Below are 20,751 nucleotides of genomic sequence, written 5' to 3'. Positions count from 1 at the left end.
CCCCGACAACAACGAAGATTTTGCTACTGATCAGGAGGCTTGACACGACTATGATAGACTTGACGGTGCTTTCCAGGCCATTAAGAATTTGGCACAGCTTGTTCAGGCTTACATTCGTGCGACCTACAGAGAAGTCTTTGTATGGAGAGTTCCGTACTCACAAGCTGTCTTCACTTGATGGTACTACTAAAGAGCAGTTAGACTTTTCAGCGTACACACTGACAGACGAGGCTTATGAATGGTGGAAGAGTGCCCGTCTGTTACTAGCAATTAGGGGATCCATCACTTAGAAGCATTTTCAGACAGCATTCTACGAGCAGTACTTCCCATAGTCCTTTCGAGAAGAGCTCGAGACGGAGTTTGCTACTATTAAGCAGGCACGAATACGGTTGCTAAGTATGTGGCCTACTTTACTAGACTTTACCATTTCTCACAGCCTTTCTTTGAGGAGAAGAAGACGAAGAAGACGAAGAAGTTGATCAGAGGTTTTTGACCGAGCAATCAAGATCTGCTGTCTCTTCAGGGGCTGACTTCATACGGCCAGGTTATAGATCGTGCACGCACGCACATTGAACCTTAATGAGGAGTGTAATGCATGAGTGAGTGGACAACAGAAGAAGGGGACTCGATCAGAGGGCCACTCATTTAATACACATTCGAGCAGAGCCTGAAAACGTTATGGGTTTTTATAGGTGGTTCTCAAGCAGTGGCGAAGCTAGGATTTTGGGTTAGAAGGGGCCTCTCACAAAACTGTTAACCAAAACATCATAGTATATATATGAAAAGTAACCAAAATTCAAAATAACATAGCATTGATAATATTACATATTCCCAATAATTAAAATAATTGTCCTTGACGAGTTTTCATATTTTGAAACCGTTGCATAGTATATATATGCTAATTTTACAAACTAAAACAAATTAGGCAATAGTTAAGAGAAATTGCAAAACATCAATTTAATCATAATTTATAAACAAAAAATTGTAAGAGGAATTGAGAGTAAAATGACGTGAGGGTGAAGTAGCCATGAGCACAGAGCGAAAGTGAAAGTGATATGAAAATGTGAGTAATTAAAAACCAAAACTAACTAATTTACACTAAGATAACTATAAAAGTGTGCAGAGGTGTTTAAAGTAGTAATGCAAGTACTCAGAGCGTAGGTAACATAGATGCAGTCCATCCAGCTAAATATTAATTATACAAGACATGAAGGAAATTCCTACATTATTTGAAGTCTATCAGAATCGTCGTAGAGTCCTCGTAAGCCACCAACACGTACGTCTAACGAGAACATGGAAGGGCGCAAAACAAAAAACGTGAGTGGGCAAAAACAAAGCTTTTTAAACTATTTCTCTTTCCAAAAATAATAACCCCTCACCGTAAAACCCGTATAATTTTCCCAGAAAATAATAATACATACGTATGTAGAAATCATGCTCGAGAATAGTGAAAACCAAGTATATGCCATGTCAAGTATCTCAACAATGAAATAAGTAAGCCAGGTGAAATAAATCAATGTAAACTGATATGTCAGCCGAAGTCACCTAATGTACGGCTGGACCTATAGCTCAACTACCAATTCCTGCACACGAGTCGGAACCACTTAATGTGGTCTGTACGATAGGGTAGGTGTAAATAGATACGCTCAAGTGCTCTGATCACGTGAAGGTTGTGCAAAGTATCGCAAGTCATCTATAAGTCGGAACCACCTAATGTGGTTTGTACAACAGGCTGGCCCCTACCTTGGATCCAAGGTGAGCATGGCACGGGAGGTGAACGATCACGTGAAGGCTCGGCCCTGGCCTCGGGTGGAGCACTAACATCGAGGTGTAGGATAATGAGCACTAAATGCATCTAAACATAACCATACACACTGCAAGCACTATCATCAATATGCACTCACTTGAAGCTTACCTAGGCATCCGCAGCGTCATGCAATAATATGCATATCTATACTAATGCATATACTAAAATGTAATGCAATTGACATGGCATTAAAAAAACGTAAATCCATTTAAAACAATTTATGGGAAAATGGAAAACATATATACGTATATATAGAAAACCAAAAGCCCACTCACTAGTATGTAGCAGGGTCATAACCCCCGAGTCTCGCCTAGCTACGCTCGTCCTCCGGAAACGTCTCACCTATATGTGAAACAACTAATTTAACGTTAATTTTAAGCACATAACCAAAATCGTGTAATAACTTCTCATACGTTGCTCAATTGGGGTGTTTGAACATACCATCGTGGTCTACTCAACACCGCAAGCATCCCCATATTTTTAGAAGTTTTTTTTCTGATGTCTCACGCGCCCTCACGCACTGGCCACGGGCAGGCACGTACCTAACACACTGACGGAATCCCTAATGGCGTTAGGGAATATTCTGTTAAATATTAGAATATTCCGTTTAAAAACTAATGGAGTTACCTGACGTCGTCAGTATATTCCGTCAAAGTTGACAGAATATTCCCCTTCTTCTTTGGTGGCTTCGCCGCCGGCCGCCGTCTATTACGTCGGAAATTGGAAAATTTTAAAACCTTAATATCTCCCTCAATTCTCAACCAAAATTCACAAATTTTATACAGATTTGAAGCTCTTGAAATCTAGAACACAACCATACCTATTTGAAGTCCTAAAACCGACAGAAAATGACCGGAAAAATCCTTCAAGATTTCGGCTAAACCTGCAACTTAGTGAACCCGTGTGTCCCGACGTCCAAATCACTTCAAAACTAGCCTAGGGTCCCTATAGAGTTGGTTAGGACCCTCTATGGACCTTAAAACCTTGTAAAACCTTGGCGATCACGTTAGAGTAAACTTCCACCTCACCGGAGCTCGTAAATTCTCAAGTTTTTTAAGTCATTTCCTCGAGCCAACGGTACCACCAAGCTTGGGAAGTCGAGAGGAGTATGAAGATGCTAACCTTAAGCTCGATCCGTGGTGTTTTGATGGTGTTTGAAGGTTGGAGAGCTCGGGTCATACATATGAGAGAGAGAGTTCGAGAAGGAAGGAGAGATGAGGGTTGCACGTGTGTGTGTATGGGTGTGTGTTACGGGATTGGCCAATTTCAAATGGTCTCAAGCCCTAATTGGGCTATAGAATTTAGGGCTTAAGTAATTGAGTCCAAATGGAAATAAAACCAACCCCAATTCCACTTATTCATTCATAACATTTCTGTTATTAACCCGATTCGGCCCTAACTCACGTCAACACACTCGTGACGACGTGTACAATTTAATTACATCAGTGAGAAAAATAATTTAAAACTATATACGTACATCCATGTTACTAAGCCTCGAGGGCATTATCGTCACTTTACATACTCGGGGATAAATATATATAATAATTTGGGACGAGTCGTCACATAAAATACATACTTTGGGTTGTTGACCAATTAACTAAACTTCAATGTCTTTTGTGTGATGGAATGATGGAATGATGGAATAATGGAATAATGGAATTCTTTAATTTGCAAAAACAAATATTATTTGTTAAATTAATTTATAATTGTAGATGACAACATATATGAATTAGCAAATTGCAAAAAAATTGAAAGTGACAACTTTGGAGATTCAAAGTTCATACCTTTGAGGATCATGGAAATTGAAGATTGATTGAAAAGCAATACACATATATCAACCCTAACCCAGACTGGCAGACTGCAGTCGGCTAGAAACTTGAAGAATAATAAAATACTAATTTTTAGTATTGGGAAAAGGAATAGAAGTGTTGGAAATTGGAATATGTAGGCTTTAGGGTTAGACTAGATTACATAAATATCTTTAAAATATTTAAAGAGGGCCTGATCTTTTATTTAGGAAATTGGAATGGTTTAAGTGAAAAAGTCATTGAAAAGTGATAAAAATAATAAAAATAATAAGTAGTGCTAATTTTTTAATTTATTTTTATTTTTACAAACAAAAGCAGGGTGGGCCTAGGACTACTAGGGGGCGTTTGTTTGGCCTTACTAAGTGGGACTGGACTAGACTGGATTAAGTATTTAGTGAGTCCCATGTTTGGTAGGTTGAGGGACTGAGTTTAATGGGATAAACCCGGACTCGCTCAGACAAAGTCCTTAGCTAAGCGTTCTTAGCGAGGACCCCCAATTTTCACGGTACTACTAAGCCCAGCGAGAGGGAAATTCGTCGCTCGTCTGCGAGAGAAGACATCCTACTCCTTCACCCTCGTCCTCCTCGCCCTCCTCGCCCTCCTCTGCGTCCTGCTTGCCGTCCTCTGCTCCTCGTCAGGTAAATTTCGAATCTGACGATTTTCTTCTTCGATTTTCTTTTGCTGATCGTGAACGAAAACGACTTCAATTTTGTCTGGTAAATTATTACTGGGTTATGAACGACTTCGTTGTTTTGGTTTGAAAACTTTTCAATAACTGATCTGGGCAGTTGAAAATAAATTAGGGTTTTCATTTTTAGGTTCAACTTGATATTAAAATTTGGGCTTTTACTGGAGTGGATTTGATATATATATGAATTTCATCATAATTTGTTCTGCCATCGTTGAATTTCATCTAATAATTGATATGTGTATATAGTCTATGATTGTATGTGTCTGGATGTATGTATGTACTGTGTGTGTGTGGGTGTGTCCTTCCATATGGGTATGCTGATTTTGGGTCTGTGTGTGTGTCCTGGAATATTCAGCATATTCAAATCCTTGCAATTGGACCGGAGTTCATTGTTCTGATTTCAAGGTGACTTCTATAATAAATCTCAATGGACTTAATTTTTCTGGCACTTTGTCTCCAAGCATTTGTAATCTTCCCTACTTAACTGAATTCAATGTGTCCAAGAACTTCTTCTCTGGTCCTTTCCATAGTGAGCGAAGAAGGTGGGTTTAACTAAAACGAATCATGCTCTGAAAAATATCTTGTTTATCTACTGTAAGTTGGAACTAATGGTCTTGCTTCAATTTCCTGCATCTAATGGCTCATGTTCATGGGTTGTTTGTCTTCTTGATTGATAAATCATATTGCAATATATGTGTGAAGCCCATGAATAATGGGGCTTAATTGCAGGAAATAATCTTACAGTTGCATCGTGATCCTGTTTTGATCTGGGTTCAGATTTTCGTTTGGGAGATGCATCCTTATCTTTCTTTGTTTGAGTATTCGTCTACTGTGATCATTGGAGTTTGTATGTATAAATGAAGGAGCTCCATGGCAAAAATGAATAGAAATAGAGCAACCTCAAAAGCTGTAAATTGATTGCTCAAAGGCTAATTTTTTTGTTAATTAGTTAGATATCCAGTACAAACAGAAAATAGAATGAGCGACTTGTTTCTTTTTCGACTTGTGATAGCTACATATTCGAATGCCTTTATCGTTTGATTATGATTAAAATATCTTTGTTCAACCCCTACTTCTTGATTCAACAGATTAAAAAGACAAAATAAAAAAAAAACTATAATCCTTAATTCAAACTAAGCATACGAGTATTCTTGTTTGATCTCTAATCCTTGTTTCCATTTGTTTTTACTTGATTTTTTGTACTTCTATTTATTTAGTACGATTGGTGGTTGTGATCTTTTAGGCATGGAATTAATACACAGAAGGCAAGTCCATTGAAATGCTCGAGACATCAGTAGGAGACTCCAGTAATCCACATGAAGTTTTGTGGTCAATCCATGTGGGTCTTTTATGCGTGTGCGTGCAGCGAAATTCGGCAGATAGGCCAAGCATGCCAGCTGTAGTTCTGATGTTGAGTGGTGAAAGTGGATTGCTTGAACCTGAAAAACCTGGTTTTTACAGTGAAAGGGATCTAGATGACAACAAAGTCGATCCTTGTGTAAACAAGGTTACAGCTTTTTCAGCTAATGAAAACACTTTTACCCTACTCGAGACTCGATAGTTGATATTTCAAGTTGCTGTTTATTTCATCATAACTTAATCTGATGTCTACTGAAGTGAGTCAAGTCAATCAAATATTTCTTGAGTAACCTGCTTATACATTTTCTTGCTTTACATATACTTTGATATTAGCGGTGACTCGATTGAAGAGGAATTCAATTTGATTAGATGATACATTTGAATTTCTGTGATTTGGATTCAACAGATTATTCACTGTATTTTCTAATATTTGCTGCAGTATGGGATGTACTAATGGCTTTTTTCTTTTCGGTACAACTTAATTAAACACGGTTCAAAAAAACACCAACATGAAAGGTAATAAGGCAAACGACAAAGCAAACAACGTTGCAAAACACAACCAAAAAAAGCAAACAAAGCTTTAACTTTAATCTACAACTTTAAACCAAAGGTGAATAATTAAGAAAAGCATTCTGAACCCTATCAATTGTCAATTGTTGAGAGAATACTTTTTTAAATTGATGTTTGGAACAATGCTACTCTTGAATCATGTATATTTCTTTCGTTGGCAAAAAAATTTGGTTTTTGTATTTTTATTGAGTCTCACTCTCATCCAATATTATTAATTTAAATAATATCTTTAATAAAAAAAAGCAATTAAAATAGAACAATAATGTAGTCGTAGTCTGAGCAAACACCAAACTAGTGAACAGTATTGTTTTCATTATCTTACTTCTTAGTCCGACACTGCACCAAACGCTTCACTAAACTAGTCCAGCTTAGTCTAGTCTAAGCCAGTCCAGCTTAGTCCCTGCAGCTAGTCCAGTCCGAGACAGTCCGGTGCAACAAACGCACCCCTATGGTCCTATGGTCCCTCCGCCCCTGTTCTCAAGGATCTTCACATGGAGGGCATCAAAGTGCTACTCGCAGAGATTTGCAGGCTACTTCTGGAGGAGGCCCTTAGCGTTGAACTGGTGGAGTCATCGCAATTGCTTTTGTGGTGATGCTTAGAGTGCCTTCAGGCGTGGATCTCATAGTTCTTCTCGGGGAGGATCACATGCGTAATCTTAGAGGACCTTACTACGAGCTTCCTCACATTGCGGACGTCGACCTGGCATCCGTTTAGCATAATTCTACTGTTTTAGTGTAGTTTCGTAGTTGGTCGCCACTTAAACTTCCGATTGGCAGGATTCCAATGGACGTCGGTTCGTCATGAATTTTTAGTATATTATTGTGGGAGGGATCCCGCACATCAATCCTGGACGTATGTCAAAATCAGGTCGTGATAAATTATATCAATTTCATTGCCATCTTCATAATTTAGTAACATTGTTGTGCCAATATCTTCCATTCATTTATTGTGTTTATTTGTGTATTTTTTCCTTATTAGTTTTAGATACGTGAATGCTAGAGTTTTGTTTCCCATAATGCATTTAGTTGGGGAATTATGAGCCAGATGACCTGTAATTCTTATTCCATTTCTTATTATTTGAACATAATAAAAATTTTCTATGTATGAGATATGTTTATTTACTTCATTGTCCCGGCATTCTGAAAAAAAGTTATACGTTGCAACTGTGATGTTTTTAAAGTTGGAAAAGGATCCTCACCGGATCCTTTTCTTGGGAATCCTAGGGATCCCGTAATCGTGACTGTTCATCGTACATCGTATGATCAGGAATTATTTCAAAATTTAAAATTTAAAATTAAATATAAATAGTACCTAACGAAAACTGATCGCACGATGTACAATGAACAGTCACGATCGCAGGATCCCTAGGATCCCCAGAAAAAGGATCTGGCAAGGATCATTTTCCTTTAAAGTTGACCATTTATTTGTACTCGTAATTTTTAATATGTACTTGTTTGTTTTTTACTTTGTTATTCTTTGACATTGTTGTAAATATTGACAAACCATTATTCTCACAAAAAAAATTGTTTGTTTCCTTCTAAGCATCTTTACAAAACATTTATAGAAACACCACAATAAATGCAACAAAAAAATGAAGAAGGAACTACCTAATGATAGGATTCCTAACAGGTGTGTCTCTATTTCTACACCTGATTAGGGCATATCCGTCAGAATAAAACTCCTTATCTAAACCAACTAATTCTCAAAAATTGGAAAAGAAGAAGCACGAGTCGTATGCATTCTAAATCCTTTCTTTTTTAATTTGTTAAGAAATTTCTAGCTTTATATATACCCTTAATATATAGTTGGTGCACGAAAAAAGACTATAGAAGAACCAAAACCTTCAATGACTCTTCATATCATACGGATTTGGAATAAAGTCTAACGAATTAATTTATTTTTAATGCCATTCTCTATATCATTGTACAAATTAATTATTTTAAATTAAAAAAAATTATGGCATCTGAAAAAAGATTAATAGTGACCAAACAACTTTCTAAATATGATAACTAATCTCTTATTTTCATGTGGAAGTATACAATAAATTCCAATTGCATTCAAATTCAAATATTAATAAAATTGCATGTTTTGTCAATTTTACAAGCATCACACTCGTCTCAAGGTTAAAAGGTTGAAGTACAAGATTAAAGTAACATTTATTACTACTTAATTTCATAAAAATGAGTATAATTTGTTAACTCAAACTTGAAAAGTTATTTATCTTACAATATTCTTCAAGTGATCGGAGTATGCTATAGGTAAATTGACCAAGTTAAAGTTATTTGGGTTAAACTCATAACTTTTAATTACACATTCAAAGGTTAAATTATACATATTAATGATTTCACAATATAAACACCTTCTCATGATAGAATTTCACCTAAAAAAACTGATACTGAGTTTTTGTGTTGGTTCAAATTGCTTGCAACCCTTATATTTGTGATTGTAAATTATAGTGCATTATTCTCATTCTTAATTAGCTAGATTTCTTATTTTATTATTATTGCTCGCAGATTGACAATGAAAATCTGAAGCATCAAGTGCAAACAAATGGGTGGTGAGCATGGCTTTGATGTTAAAAGTAGACGTTATGTTTCCATATGTACATATTGTTCATATTTGCTTTGCTTGATACATTAAAACATACCATAATTTGGTAATGGCACCTGATGTGGTAAAAACTAACACACATATTAAACCCTATTAAGATAGTTGTAGTACGCGTAAGTAGGGATCGTTCTAGGCTGGGGATTAGTTAGGGATGCTAATCAACACAAATTACACCTAAAAATTGAAAACTCTAAAACAGAAAACTAAACTCAAACTACTCAAAATAGACTAAACTGACTCAAAACACACAAACTAAGTTAAATTGACTCAAAACAAGAACCAGAGGATGATTTGGACGAAAATTAAACTAGAAAGACTCAAAACACTAAAAAGAACCCAGTTGGACAGATTCTAACCTAAAGACATGAAATATAAAAAGGGAATTGGTTTTGACGAATTTGAGGTAAAACTAAGTACTTTGCATAAACAAATTAAAGATAATACGAAATTGGGTGAATTAAGGGTGTAAGGCTAGTTAGAGGGTCCTTCTCCACACATGACACACATGCATACAAATCGATTTCCAGTTATTCTTTCAATAACCCATGAATGACAATGCCCCAAATTAATCTTGAGAAGCACAAATTAACTTTCAGATTTTCCTAATTTCATTGAATTGGACTCAGCGACGCAACCAAATTTTCTTATCAAGTTCCTTACATGAATTGCATAATAGAGATACATATCAAAGATCATTAAGTTCTATGAAAACCATAAGCATTGACAAGGCATTCGTAACTATGAACTGCATGATTCTCTTGCTAAGAATTTACTTAACACAATCATGAATAGTGGCTTTTACTACTTGTGAATATAAGTTCATAACGATTAGGTGAAATTCCCTTATATCCTAGCATCAAATTCATGCATGCAAACTAAGTATGCATCCTTAATCAACACACAAGAACAAGTTATCAATCAAACAGATAAGTAAATTGCATTCACGATTTATGAAATCATAACTGGATGTAATCAATTCATATTACATATATGTTCATGGCTTTGAATTCTCCTCTGACTAAAACGAAATTAGTTCCACATGTTCATCATAATTGAAAACCAAATTAAACTAAACATTGAACTAAAACTAAGGATAGAAAGAACCTAGAAACACTCCAACACTCCAATGGCAGATTTGGCACAATCCTTGGGTGCTAGGGCACGGCACAAGCTCTCATTCTCCTTGCAAGCACGGCACAAGTCTCTAAAACCCTTAGAAACCTGCGGCACTCATGTATTTTTCTCTCTTATTTCTCTATTGTGTGTGGTGTGAAAATAGGGTCATAAAATGGGGGTAAGGCTAGCCAACATTCACCTCTCCCAAACCCTGCGTAAAGCGGGAGTCTTGTGCACTGGGTACGACCTTTATAGGTCTAGGGTTTGCACAATTTCTGAAGGAAAAAGAATTGCACAATCCTAGGATGAAAGGAGTAGGATACACGACAGGTTTCTAAAAGAGAAGGGATTAAATTTGTCACGCTCCGATCCTGACATACGTCCAAGATTGACACATGACGTCACCAAATACCTGTATATCTAACATACCTCACCTCCTGAATATATACAAAGTATCCTTCAAGATCCAGATGCACAATAAATTTTCGTATACTTTATGGCTGCATCTAATCTCTTCATTAGACTGCCTACGTACCTTCAATAGGGATCAAGCCATTCATAGTTCACCTTCTCACAAAATCAGACCTTTATCCACTAAGTTCAAGCAGAAAAGCATAGCATTCCTCAATCATTTATTATAACTTGACAACATTTAATTCCTGGACTCAGGCTACATAACCAATCCCCATGAAAACATGATTTCTCTCCCATAAACATATAAATCATTATGCCTCATCATGATATGGCAATTCACAACACACATCATGTTTAAGAGCCGACGAAACACAAAATCATTCTCTAGCCGCATTAATTAATTAATTTGATCAAAGTAATAACAATCATTCCCATATCTTTTAAATTCATACCTTATGAAATCATAATTGAATCATAGAAAATCCCGAAGGAGTCATTCAGACGTCCAACATCTTTTCTAACTCAATTCACAAGACTCTCGAAACCATTGACATAAACTAAGGCTAGAGTGACACAATTATGCCAAGCCTACTTCTCCAATTAATGGGATTTTAGGCCACTTCACGAAATTCAACAACCTCGGGTTTCGGACCACTCAACGGAACCAAACCAAATATGATCGCCTATAAAATGTACCAAGTACAACCAATCATCATCACCTCTAGAATGCGTATGGTCCCCCATCGCAGATATACCAAGCAAAACCATAGGCATAATATCATCGTGCAGGCAGTGATCACCCATTGCGGATATACCAAGCATGATTACCCCTGAATACATATGGTCCCCCATCGCGGATATACCAAGCAGGACCACATCCATGTACCACTACTACATGGTGCAATCTCATCATCACACATTAAACATAATTATACGCATACATGTTATCGATTCCACATATCAACCAGCAGTTAGTCATATAGAACACAACACAAGTAATTCCCTTAATTACTATTTCTACTAAAAATCTAATAAAGTACCTAACTCATCTCCATCTCAAGCTATGTAGTAATGCCAAGTTCAAATAGGTATTCAGTTGGCAATCATATCCAAATAATTATCAAACAATAATTAAATCCCATAATTGTCATAACATTCATCATAATGATCAATCACATTATTAAAAAGATAATTAAACACATATATATCACAAACATCATCAGTGTACAAGCCAAATCCTATTTAATAAGCATAGGTCTATGACTAAATATATAAAATCACAGTTCAATAGAAATCACATTTGTAAAACCAAGTCGTAATCACAATTAATATTAATATAAGAAATTAAGGTAATCACCATAGCCCATATATTCAAGTCACTCTCTAACCAATGTAGGCTCACTAGGCCTCACTGCGTCTCCCATAGTACTAATTTTAGTATTTAGAACGTTTCGAGACATGTTGACCAAAAGTCAACTCTTGATCAAAGGTAGGGTTCACAATTCTACATAACTCAATCCGTAAGATCCGCACATTGGATTTTGGATCTGTAACTTTCTAAAATACACATTATGCCTCTAAAATAACATACTAAAATTTCATCACGATCTGACGGTCGGATCTCCGCCAATTACAAATTCAAGTGGCGACCAAAGTTTGATTTTACAAAGGTAGAAATTCAATACAGAAGGATCCGTACGTCGGATTCTTGATCTATCAGTTACTATGGTCCTCAAATATTACGTACTATTACATATTAAAGTTTGTTAACGATCCAATGGTCGAATCATCGATTCATATTTTGATCAAGTAATGTATCATAGTGAAATTATGTTCAAACGATCAATCCACGTCATACGAATATCAAATACAAAGTCAGGACATCTAATTGAACTTAGAAAGTCATTGTTGGCCCACTGGCCACGTGCCGCCGCAGGTGGTGGTCGGCCACCCTAACTCGCTGGAAAATTCAACTATTTTCAAAAATTACGAAATTTTACAGGCAAGTAGATCTCAGTGAGGGAAACAATTTTCATTCCTGTCACCAAGGCCAATTTTCCCGGGAAACACCTCGATTTTACACAAACCTGCCGGAACCCTAGAAAAGGGTGTGCTTCGATTCGGATTCCATACAAGCTCCGATGTCTCCACCACCACTTGAGCTTTGTTCCTGGGGTTGAGAGGAGTCCTTTGGTGGTGGTCATCGACGGTGAAGCTTGCCGGAGCCACCGGAAAAAGGATAAAACCGTCCGGACACCCGTGGGTTTGTGGCTTCGAACTGAAAAAAATAGGAAACATATTGAGAAATATAACACTACAGAGATGTAGGTCTCGTCAAGAGCTTTCCATGGACACCAAGATCACCCAAAACGGAGTTCTTATGAAGGAGATATGAGCGGTTCAATTTTAAAGGTTCGCGAGTCAAATTCCCCCTCCTTTCCTCCTTTCTGATTGGCTGTCCCCCCCTCTTTCTCTCCTGCACTCTCTCCCTTCTCCCCTCTCCCTTGCTGCCACTTGGCAGCTTCTAAACATTTAATTATTTATTTTCCAACAACTAAAACGTCTCTAACTTCTTCGTTATAGATCTGTTTTACGAACGGTTTGCGCCTACGCGTTCGTGAGATTGAGCTCTATCCAAAGATATAAATTATGACCTCAAACGGTCTACAAATTTTAAATAATTAATTTTCAAACTCTAAACTTCGCAACTAGTTTAATTAAAGTATAACTTCAAATAACTTAATATAAATTCTTGAAAAATAATATAAAATCTCAAGAATACAAACATGTACATTATAACAGTGAAATCTGGGTACGAGATTTCATAAAATTCGTCAGATTTCTAAGGGAAAAAGGGATCAGGTTATTTGCATTGTTTTAAGGCTTCTAGAATCAGATATTAGGTATTCTAATGTGATAAGGAGTCCCCCTTGCAGCTGGAATTAAGGTAGAATAGGATTAGGATAGGATAAGATAAGATAAGGTTAGATTGGATAATGTTGGATAAGATAAGGTTGGTTAAGATAATGTTCCTTCCTTTTAGCTGATTCCTTATCTTCTTTGTCTTGAGTTTATTTTCTTCATCTCTTCAGCATATTCCTAGCCTCTTGAACTTCAAAAACGTCCATCCATCTTGCTCCATGCATGTGCTATCCATTCTTGGCCCAAAACTGCTCCAAAATGTACTTTCTTGCCAACTTTGTCATTTGAACCTGAAAACACACGAAAATAGTTTAAAACACTCTAATAAGTAGAAACTAGCTATGTAAATGCAAGAAAACAAGCTAACTAAGTCACATAAATATGCTCCTATCAGCACCACCTTGCTAAAAGTAGACTTTATGTTTTTTTTTTATGTACGTATTGTTCATCTTTTGTTTTGGATTGGTATAAAAAATATACGAGCATGGCTTTAATGTCACAAGTAGATGTTATGTTTCCATATGTAAGTGCTGTTCGTATTTTTCTTTGCTTGATATATTAAAACATACTATAATTTGGTAATGCCACCATCACCTTACAAGTTGACTCTATGTTTTTTCTAATGTCATATTGTTCATCTTTTGTTTTGGATCAATGTATTAAAATATAGAAGCATTTTTGGTCATGACAGTTTTGAAAAATGTGACCTACTCCGTACAATTAAACATTAACATTATTTTTGTTACACATTTATCAAACATGTTTAAAAAATCTTTAGGAGCACACTGCGCGCCTATGACAAATAAAAGGCATTTTGCACATGCGTAAACGCGTGTAGAAAGACTAGTAGAAATAATATGGGGTAATTAAGTTTATGCTGACTTGGGATATTGAGTCAAGTGAGTTGTAAGGACTAGAATGAAATTAAAAAAAATAAATAAAGAAAGATAAAAGGGAAAGTTTATTTAAACCCATGTTAACTCTTTTTACACCCAATTTAAATTTTAAATGTTAATTGTCTATTTTATCCTATTGCATAATTACTATTAATTACAAAATGAAATTAATAATAAAACTCAAATTTATCAATAAACCTAAATACTATAATTAAACCCTACGATCGCTCTTTGTTTATCCTACGTTCATTTTGGCTAAAATCCTAATGGGCTTCAATGCTTTAACATGTACATTCTTAAAATTTTATGTACTAAACTAGTATTTACAATTTAAAAGGTTGAGGGGTTGTGTGAATTTGCAGCTAAATTAAAAGGTTGAATTGGACATGTATCATTTAATTCTTTCGAATTTTGAAATGTGTATTTGTTTGTTAATGCTTTTGTCAAGTTTGTTTCTTCTCTGTGTTCTTGGTTTAGTGGTTGAATAGGATTATAGGACTGATGAGAACTGAACTCAGTTTGCTGTCTGCAGATGTGGGTTAGACTAGTTGGTTGGGGCAGTGCGTCCACCTCCTTGTACCTAAGTTCAAATCTCCTCCCTGTAGATTATAGTAGTTTTAGATATATGGTTTGTTTCTGGCTCTGGTTTTGATCATAGGCTCACAGTTGCTGTTATTGGAATCGGTTTTGTTGAAAAAAAATTATTATTTCTGGCTTAAGAAAGCAGAACTGGAGACATGCATGCTTGTTTTGTATGAGTTCAATTTCAAGGCGGAAGAAGAAGAAGAAGAAAATAGTGTAATGAATCAATCTTAAGACTTTGTTTTAAAGAAAGAAATTGTTATTAGCACTCAAAAAATCTCATTCTACACTTCTCGCAAGTGTATTTTTCTTTCTAATTATAGAAAGTTTGGAGTGTCAAATGAGATTATTTGAGTGCTAATAACAATTTCCTTAAAGAAATGGTGTTCAATATTCATCTCTCAGCTTGAAGAGATCATGATTGGAGCATTTACTTGCCAAAATTCAATGGTTCTCTAACCTAACTCGGGAGAGACCAACAGTTATGGGTGTAAAAATAAATCCACATTTCAAATTGGGTTTATGGGGGTATATTAGGTAGTAAATTAGGGTTTAAAGAGATATTAATAGTTTAGTTAAAAATCAAATGGGTGCAAAGAGTAAGTTGAGTGTAGAAATATGTTACATGAGTTTAAATAAAATTTTCCAAGATAAAATTATATTATTTTGCAGAAACTAGTGTGGAGGAGTTGAGCAGTTGATTGTTGGATAACAGGGGCAGTGCGATGAAAATTAGGGCGGGAAGGTTGTAAGAAACAGTTGGCGGCAGGGCAGGAAACAAGGCAGGAGGAGCGGGCGTGCGTCGTACAATCTTATCCCCAAAATCATGAAAAGCGTATGGAGTTCAGACTAATACGGTTACATTACATCACTAAAAGACACACACACACACACACACTTCACACCATCTCAACATTCACTTTTTTTATGTTCTTTTCCACTCAAGCTAAGACACCCCAAAAAGAAGTATACTAGCATGCAAAATCTCGTTTATTTTTTGTTTTTGATTTTATAAAGATGATAATTGAAAGACATTTTTAAATAGGGAAGGAGGGAGGGGGTGGCTACCTCCTGGAGCTTCGATCAACCATTTACTGGTCAATTATATCATGAGGACCACCACCGTATATTACGCAGCAACATAATGTTGAAATTATATCCTTAACGGATCAAAGATATTAGGAGTGTATAAATAAAAAAAATGATGTGTATGAATCAATTTTCATTATTATATAGCTATGAAATTTACCAAAGTAAACTGTTATTTTTGTCATAGTAAAGTAGAGAATTTTACTCCTGAGAAATCTACGCACATTGATGATTGGGTGATAATGAAGCAAGTTTGAACCAACTAATTTTCTTTTAATAATATTTTCCCTTCCATTGTAAAAGAACTCTAAAATTCATATCTTTCTTCGTGTTGATAAACTAGAGATATGCAATTTGAACTATTACAGTTACAAAAATGTGTGAGCTTAATTTGAAATTTGTCTTAAATTCGAACCCTCCTTCACTTTGATAAAACTAAGATATAATATATGAACTATCACAGTAACAAAAACGTGCGTGAAGAGAAACATCTCTTTTTTATGACTTCCACTTATCGATCCCGGCCCGTTAAAGTGACCGATTGGGGCCCTATTGATGAAGTTTATGTAGAATGATAAATTTAAATGTGTCTGACCGTTAAAGAATATTAGTGTGGACGATTGATTCTAGCAAATTCTTCACCTCATGTCTATGCTCAATCGACCAATAAAAGACACTAATTTACGAAGCGCGAAAAATTTAAATACATATGACACTTAGAGCTATATGAGCGCACACGATTGATAGTTGCAATTTTTTTTCCCTATTACTCAATTGATCAATGAAAGACGTGAGGGCGCTGACTGCGGCTCTCAATAAACATAAAAATGTGGGAGGTTCCGAGTTCGATGCTCTGAATTGTTGAGTCTGCTTGAGTGTGGCGATAGGTAGAGTGAAATTCCCATAACCTTTCCGGACCTGTAAGGAATAGATAGTTTGCCATTAGTTGCTCCTTTTTTTTTTAAAAAAAAAAAACCGAAAGGGGTGAGGATTTTCTTTTGTGCCAACAAAGTTATGTGACAAAATTTATTTACCAAAAAAGTATTATTGCTTGAGAGCTGGGAATGTGAATTCAAACACACAAAACCAAACAAGCAATGAATAGAACTGCAATTTCCCCATCCCACAGCATAACTCCAATCCTGCAAATTTGAAAGAAACTGAAGCTCATAGACTTCAAATTTCAAAAAAAAAAAAAATAAATAACAAGAGATAAAAACAAAAGCAGTTTTTGTCCCAAACAAAACTTCCCCATCAATTCACCCTGAAAAATTCCAAAACCCTAATGCAGAAACCCAACTCAGCTGCCACTCTGCACCAGCAGCTCCCCTTTAAAGCCCCCTCTCTCTCCTCCCTCAAATGCTTCATTTTAAGCCTTCAACTTTTTCTATCTCTAGACCCCAATTTGATTCCCCAAAGCCCAATTTCCAGCTCCCAAAAAGCTTTCACCTTTACCCTTCAAATCTCTCAATCCAATGAATCACAGCAACCCAAATAAATAGATTTGAGTCAGACCCTGTGAAAATCACAAACCCAATTCCCAAAAATCAAACACAGTCCAAAAGCCTTTTGCTTTACCATGATGAATTCCGTAGACATTCACCCACTCATCGGGTACTCAATCGGCGACGAGCTCCTCCAAAGCCGGCGGCTCATGCGCCACGGCCCGCCACCGTTGCGGGGCGCGATGCGGCTCTTTCGGCGCGCCAGCGGGCGCCGAATGAGACTGCGGGACCCGTCGGTTAGGGTCCGGGAGAACGCGGCGGAGGAGCTGGAAGAGAGGCAGAGCTTCTGGTTTCACTCGAAGCCCGCCATAATTCTGGACCTGCTGTGGAATTTGGTTTTTGTGATTGTTGGGTTCACTGTGCTGGGGCTGAGTGTGGAGGAGAAGCCATTGGTGCCTATGAGGATTTGGGTTGTTGGGTACATTTTGCTGTGTGTTGTTCATGTTGGGTGCGTGGTTGCGGCGTATTGGAGGAGGGGCGAGGCGGGTTGGGGGAGTGGTGGGAGTGAGAGTTTGGTGTCAGGGAGTAATGTTGGAGGTTATGGGGGTGAGCATGGTTTGGCTGATGATACAAGGTAAAGCAATCTTGGAGATAATATTAATAGTTATTCTTGCTTTTAGGAATTAGGACTAAAAGTACACTGATCAATATTTTTATGATGTAAAAGTATGAATCTTGATTCAAATGTTGCATCTATGTTCAATTTGTTTTGAAGTATGCATTAATGCAGGGGTTGTGATACTGTTCTATGGAATGATGTATAGGAACTTTTGTGTTTGTCGGTTTAGTTCAACGGACATGGAAAATATGGTTTCTAAGTTTCACCATACGAGGATGAGCGTTTTTCGAATTGTGGGGTTGTGATGCTGTTCGTATATAGTTCCACATTTGTCAAGCTTTTAGCTTTTCTTTCCTATTACAATTCTTTTCTTTATTTAGATATGAACAATTGAGCAGGGTATGCATTCTGTGATGTCCTTTTTCTCATATCTGAATTCAGTCCTTTTTCATTTGTTTTTGTTGTGAGTATGAAGTGGTAACTTGAATGTGAGTAATGGTTGGCATTTGTTGTGAATGTGATATTCTCCGCATAAAGCTAATCTTGTGTGGCCGTATGCCATGAAGTATATTTAACTATCTCCATTTGTTGTGCAACAGTATCACCAAAAATCTGGAGTCGGCTAATAGCATGTTTTCATTTATTTGGTGGGTCATTGGCTTCTACTGGGTGCTTAATGGTGGCCAGGCTTTGCTATCTAGTTCACCTCGCCTTTACTGGTTAGGATTGTACTGTTTTTACTCTGAAGTGGTTTCTTTTGAGTGATTGTCTTGAATGCTTGTGTGTGCGCACGCGTGTTTTAACTATTTACACACTGCTCTTTTTATGCAGGCTCTGTGTTTCATTTCTAGTTTTTGATGTTGCCTTCATCATTGTATGTGTTGCTGCTTCCTGTCTCGTTGGAATTGCAGTCTGCTGCTTTCTGCCATGCATAATAGCAATCTTATATGCGGTGACAGATCAGGTATACCTCCATAAGGATTGTATGCAAGCTTTAGTTTATTGTCTAGAAAGTGGTAGCTTCATATAATCTTTCCTCTGATCATGTGACATGAGATAAATTAAAAAAATTAGCTCTCATCTAAGCTTAGGATCTAACGGAAGACGTGGCACAGAACGGAGCGCAATGGCGTTCTAGGATTCATACAACGGACCCCGCTTAGTGGGAAATGGCTTTGTTGTTGTTGTAACTCTCATCTAAGCTTAAAATACACGGTGTACATGATCATATATCTCTACATATAGAAAAAAAAATGATATAGCATATTCAGTAATGATAAGCAAATTTAGATCTCTTTGATGCACGTGGCATGCACATTATGCACAAATATGGAAATATGCGAATGGAAACAGATGATACTTGACTATGCGGCGATAGGCTAATGGGCTAATAGCTTTACCGGTCATTGTTGTGTTTAGTATGTTTGTCGTTTCTTGTATTATTAGACAGAGTGAGGAAGCATCTGTAGTACTAAATGGAGATGTATAGGCACATTTAGATCTCATGTTCCAGTGGAAGTTGTATTTGGGCTGTAAAACCAACAACTAGCCGACAAACGAATATAGCTGCAAATTTGTATCTGTTTTGCATCGTGCTCTGGCGGGCCCAAAACAAGTGTGAGAATGAGTCAAACACGTGAAGAGAGTGGAAAGATGAAGTGCAGTAATTACTTTCTTGCTTTAACCTTAAACCGTTGAGATTAAATTCCCAAATTTATATTTCATAAGTGCATCCAACTAACTGGAGTGAGATTCTCTATCGTCTGCCGGAGATTTTAGATGTAATTACATCCCAAATTACATCTCCCCCTTGGAGATGCTCTGATACATGTGAAGGCTGCTGACTCCTTTAATCCCATTTGATATTTATAATGAATGCTCAACTGTTAGTGAATTCAGTTCTCCTTGATTTTCATCGTGAACCAGATGTGAACTCCCTTTTTAATGTTGAAGCATTAGATCTCATGCTTCCTATTTTATGCCGAAGTTTGAGTTTTATATGGGCCATCCAAATGCCATGTGACGTTCTGGATTGAAGAATCAATCCTTTCCTTTTTCTGTAGAACCTATTAATTTTGCATGAGGTAGTAAACTCTATATTAATGAAGGGCAAAAACAATGAAAGAAGTTTTGGATTCTTGATTACACTTCAATCATATACGCTTATATGACTCAACTTCATACGACTTGTGCATGAAACAGGATGGGGCAACAGATGAGGAGATTGATAGATTGCCAAAGTTCAAATTCAGAAGGGTAAGTAACACGGAGAAAGTCAATGGTGAGGTCCAAGTTTCTGAAGGATTCATGACCGAATGTGACACCAATGCACAAAACGATCATCCTATTTCCCAGGCTGATGCTGTAAGTTCTCGTGCCATTATACTTAATAGTTGTTTTCAGTTATGTCTAATATGCGCGCAACTGATCATTTGATGTTTGATTTAGCAAATCATCGATGTGAAAAAGTATATGACTAGACGGCCATGGCTGCGTTGATGTGAATGTGTTTGGTAAATTGCAGGAATGCTGCATCTGCCTTTCTGTGTACGAGAATGGAGCAGAACTACGCCAACTTCCTTGCCAGCATCATTTTCACTGCACTTGCATAGACAAATGGTTACATATCAATGCTACCTGCCCTATGTGCAAGTTCAACATTTTAAGGCCTCGTGGCCGACATGAAATCGGACAAGTGTGAACGGGAACGGAATCAAATATGTCGATATTAGGGAAACCAAAATCGATATATTATGTAAAGTTAGTGTAAACTAACTTGTAATGCTAAATAAGAAAATATAATAGATGGTTACTATGCTTAA

The 20,751-nt window shown here is 36.7% G+C and overlaps 1 protein-coding gene across 1 annotated transcript; it reads left to right on the top strand.

Moving 5' to 3' along the window:
* The first annotated feature begins 16,976 nt into the window (after nucleotides 1-16,976).
* Nucleotides 16,977-20,751, top strand: LOC114826049 (E3 ubiquitin-protein ligase At4g11680-like). The gene is made up of 5 exons (XM_029105664.2): nucleotides 16,977-17,944; nucleotides 18,529-18,648; nucleotides 18,761-18,893; nucleotides 20,132-20,293; nucleotides 20,454-20,751. The coding sequence occupies exons 1-5, from the start codon at nucleotides 17,445-17,447 to the stop codon at nucleotides 20,628-20,630; spliced, it is 1,092 nt and encodes a 363-aa protein (XP_028961497.1). The 5' UTR covers nucleotides 16,977-17,444; the 3' UTR covers nucleotides 20,631-20,751.

This window comes from Malus domestica, chromosome 07, assembly GCF_042453785.1.
Source record: "Malus domestica chromosome 07, GDT2T_hap1".
NCBI lineage: Eukaryota > Viridiplantae > Streptophyta > Magnoliopsida > Rosales > Rosaceae > Malus > Malus domestica.
Note: the sequence above shows the minus strand (reverse complement) of the source record. Positions and strands in the feature narration are given on the sequence as shown.

Excerpts from the sequence above, each read along its gene's own strand:
- LOC114826049 (XM_029105664.2), top strand. The coding sequence starts at position 17,445 with ATGATGAATTCCGTAGACATTCACCCACTCATCGGGTACTCAATCGGC. Across the intron at positions 18,894-20,131 it reads TATATGCGGTGACAGATCAG|GATGGGGCAACAGATGAGGA; the intron begins GTATACCTCCAT and ends TGCATGAAACAG. Across the intron at positions 20,294-20,453 it reads CTATTTCCCAGGCTGATGCT|GAATGCTGCATCTGCCTTTC; the intron begins GTAAGTTCTCGT and ends GGTAAATTGCAG.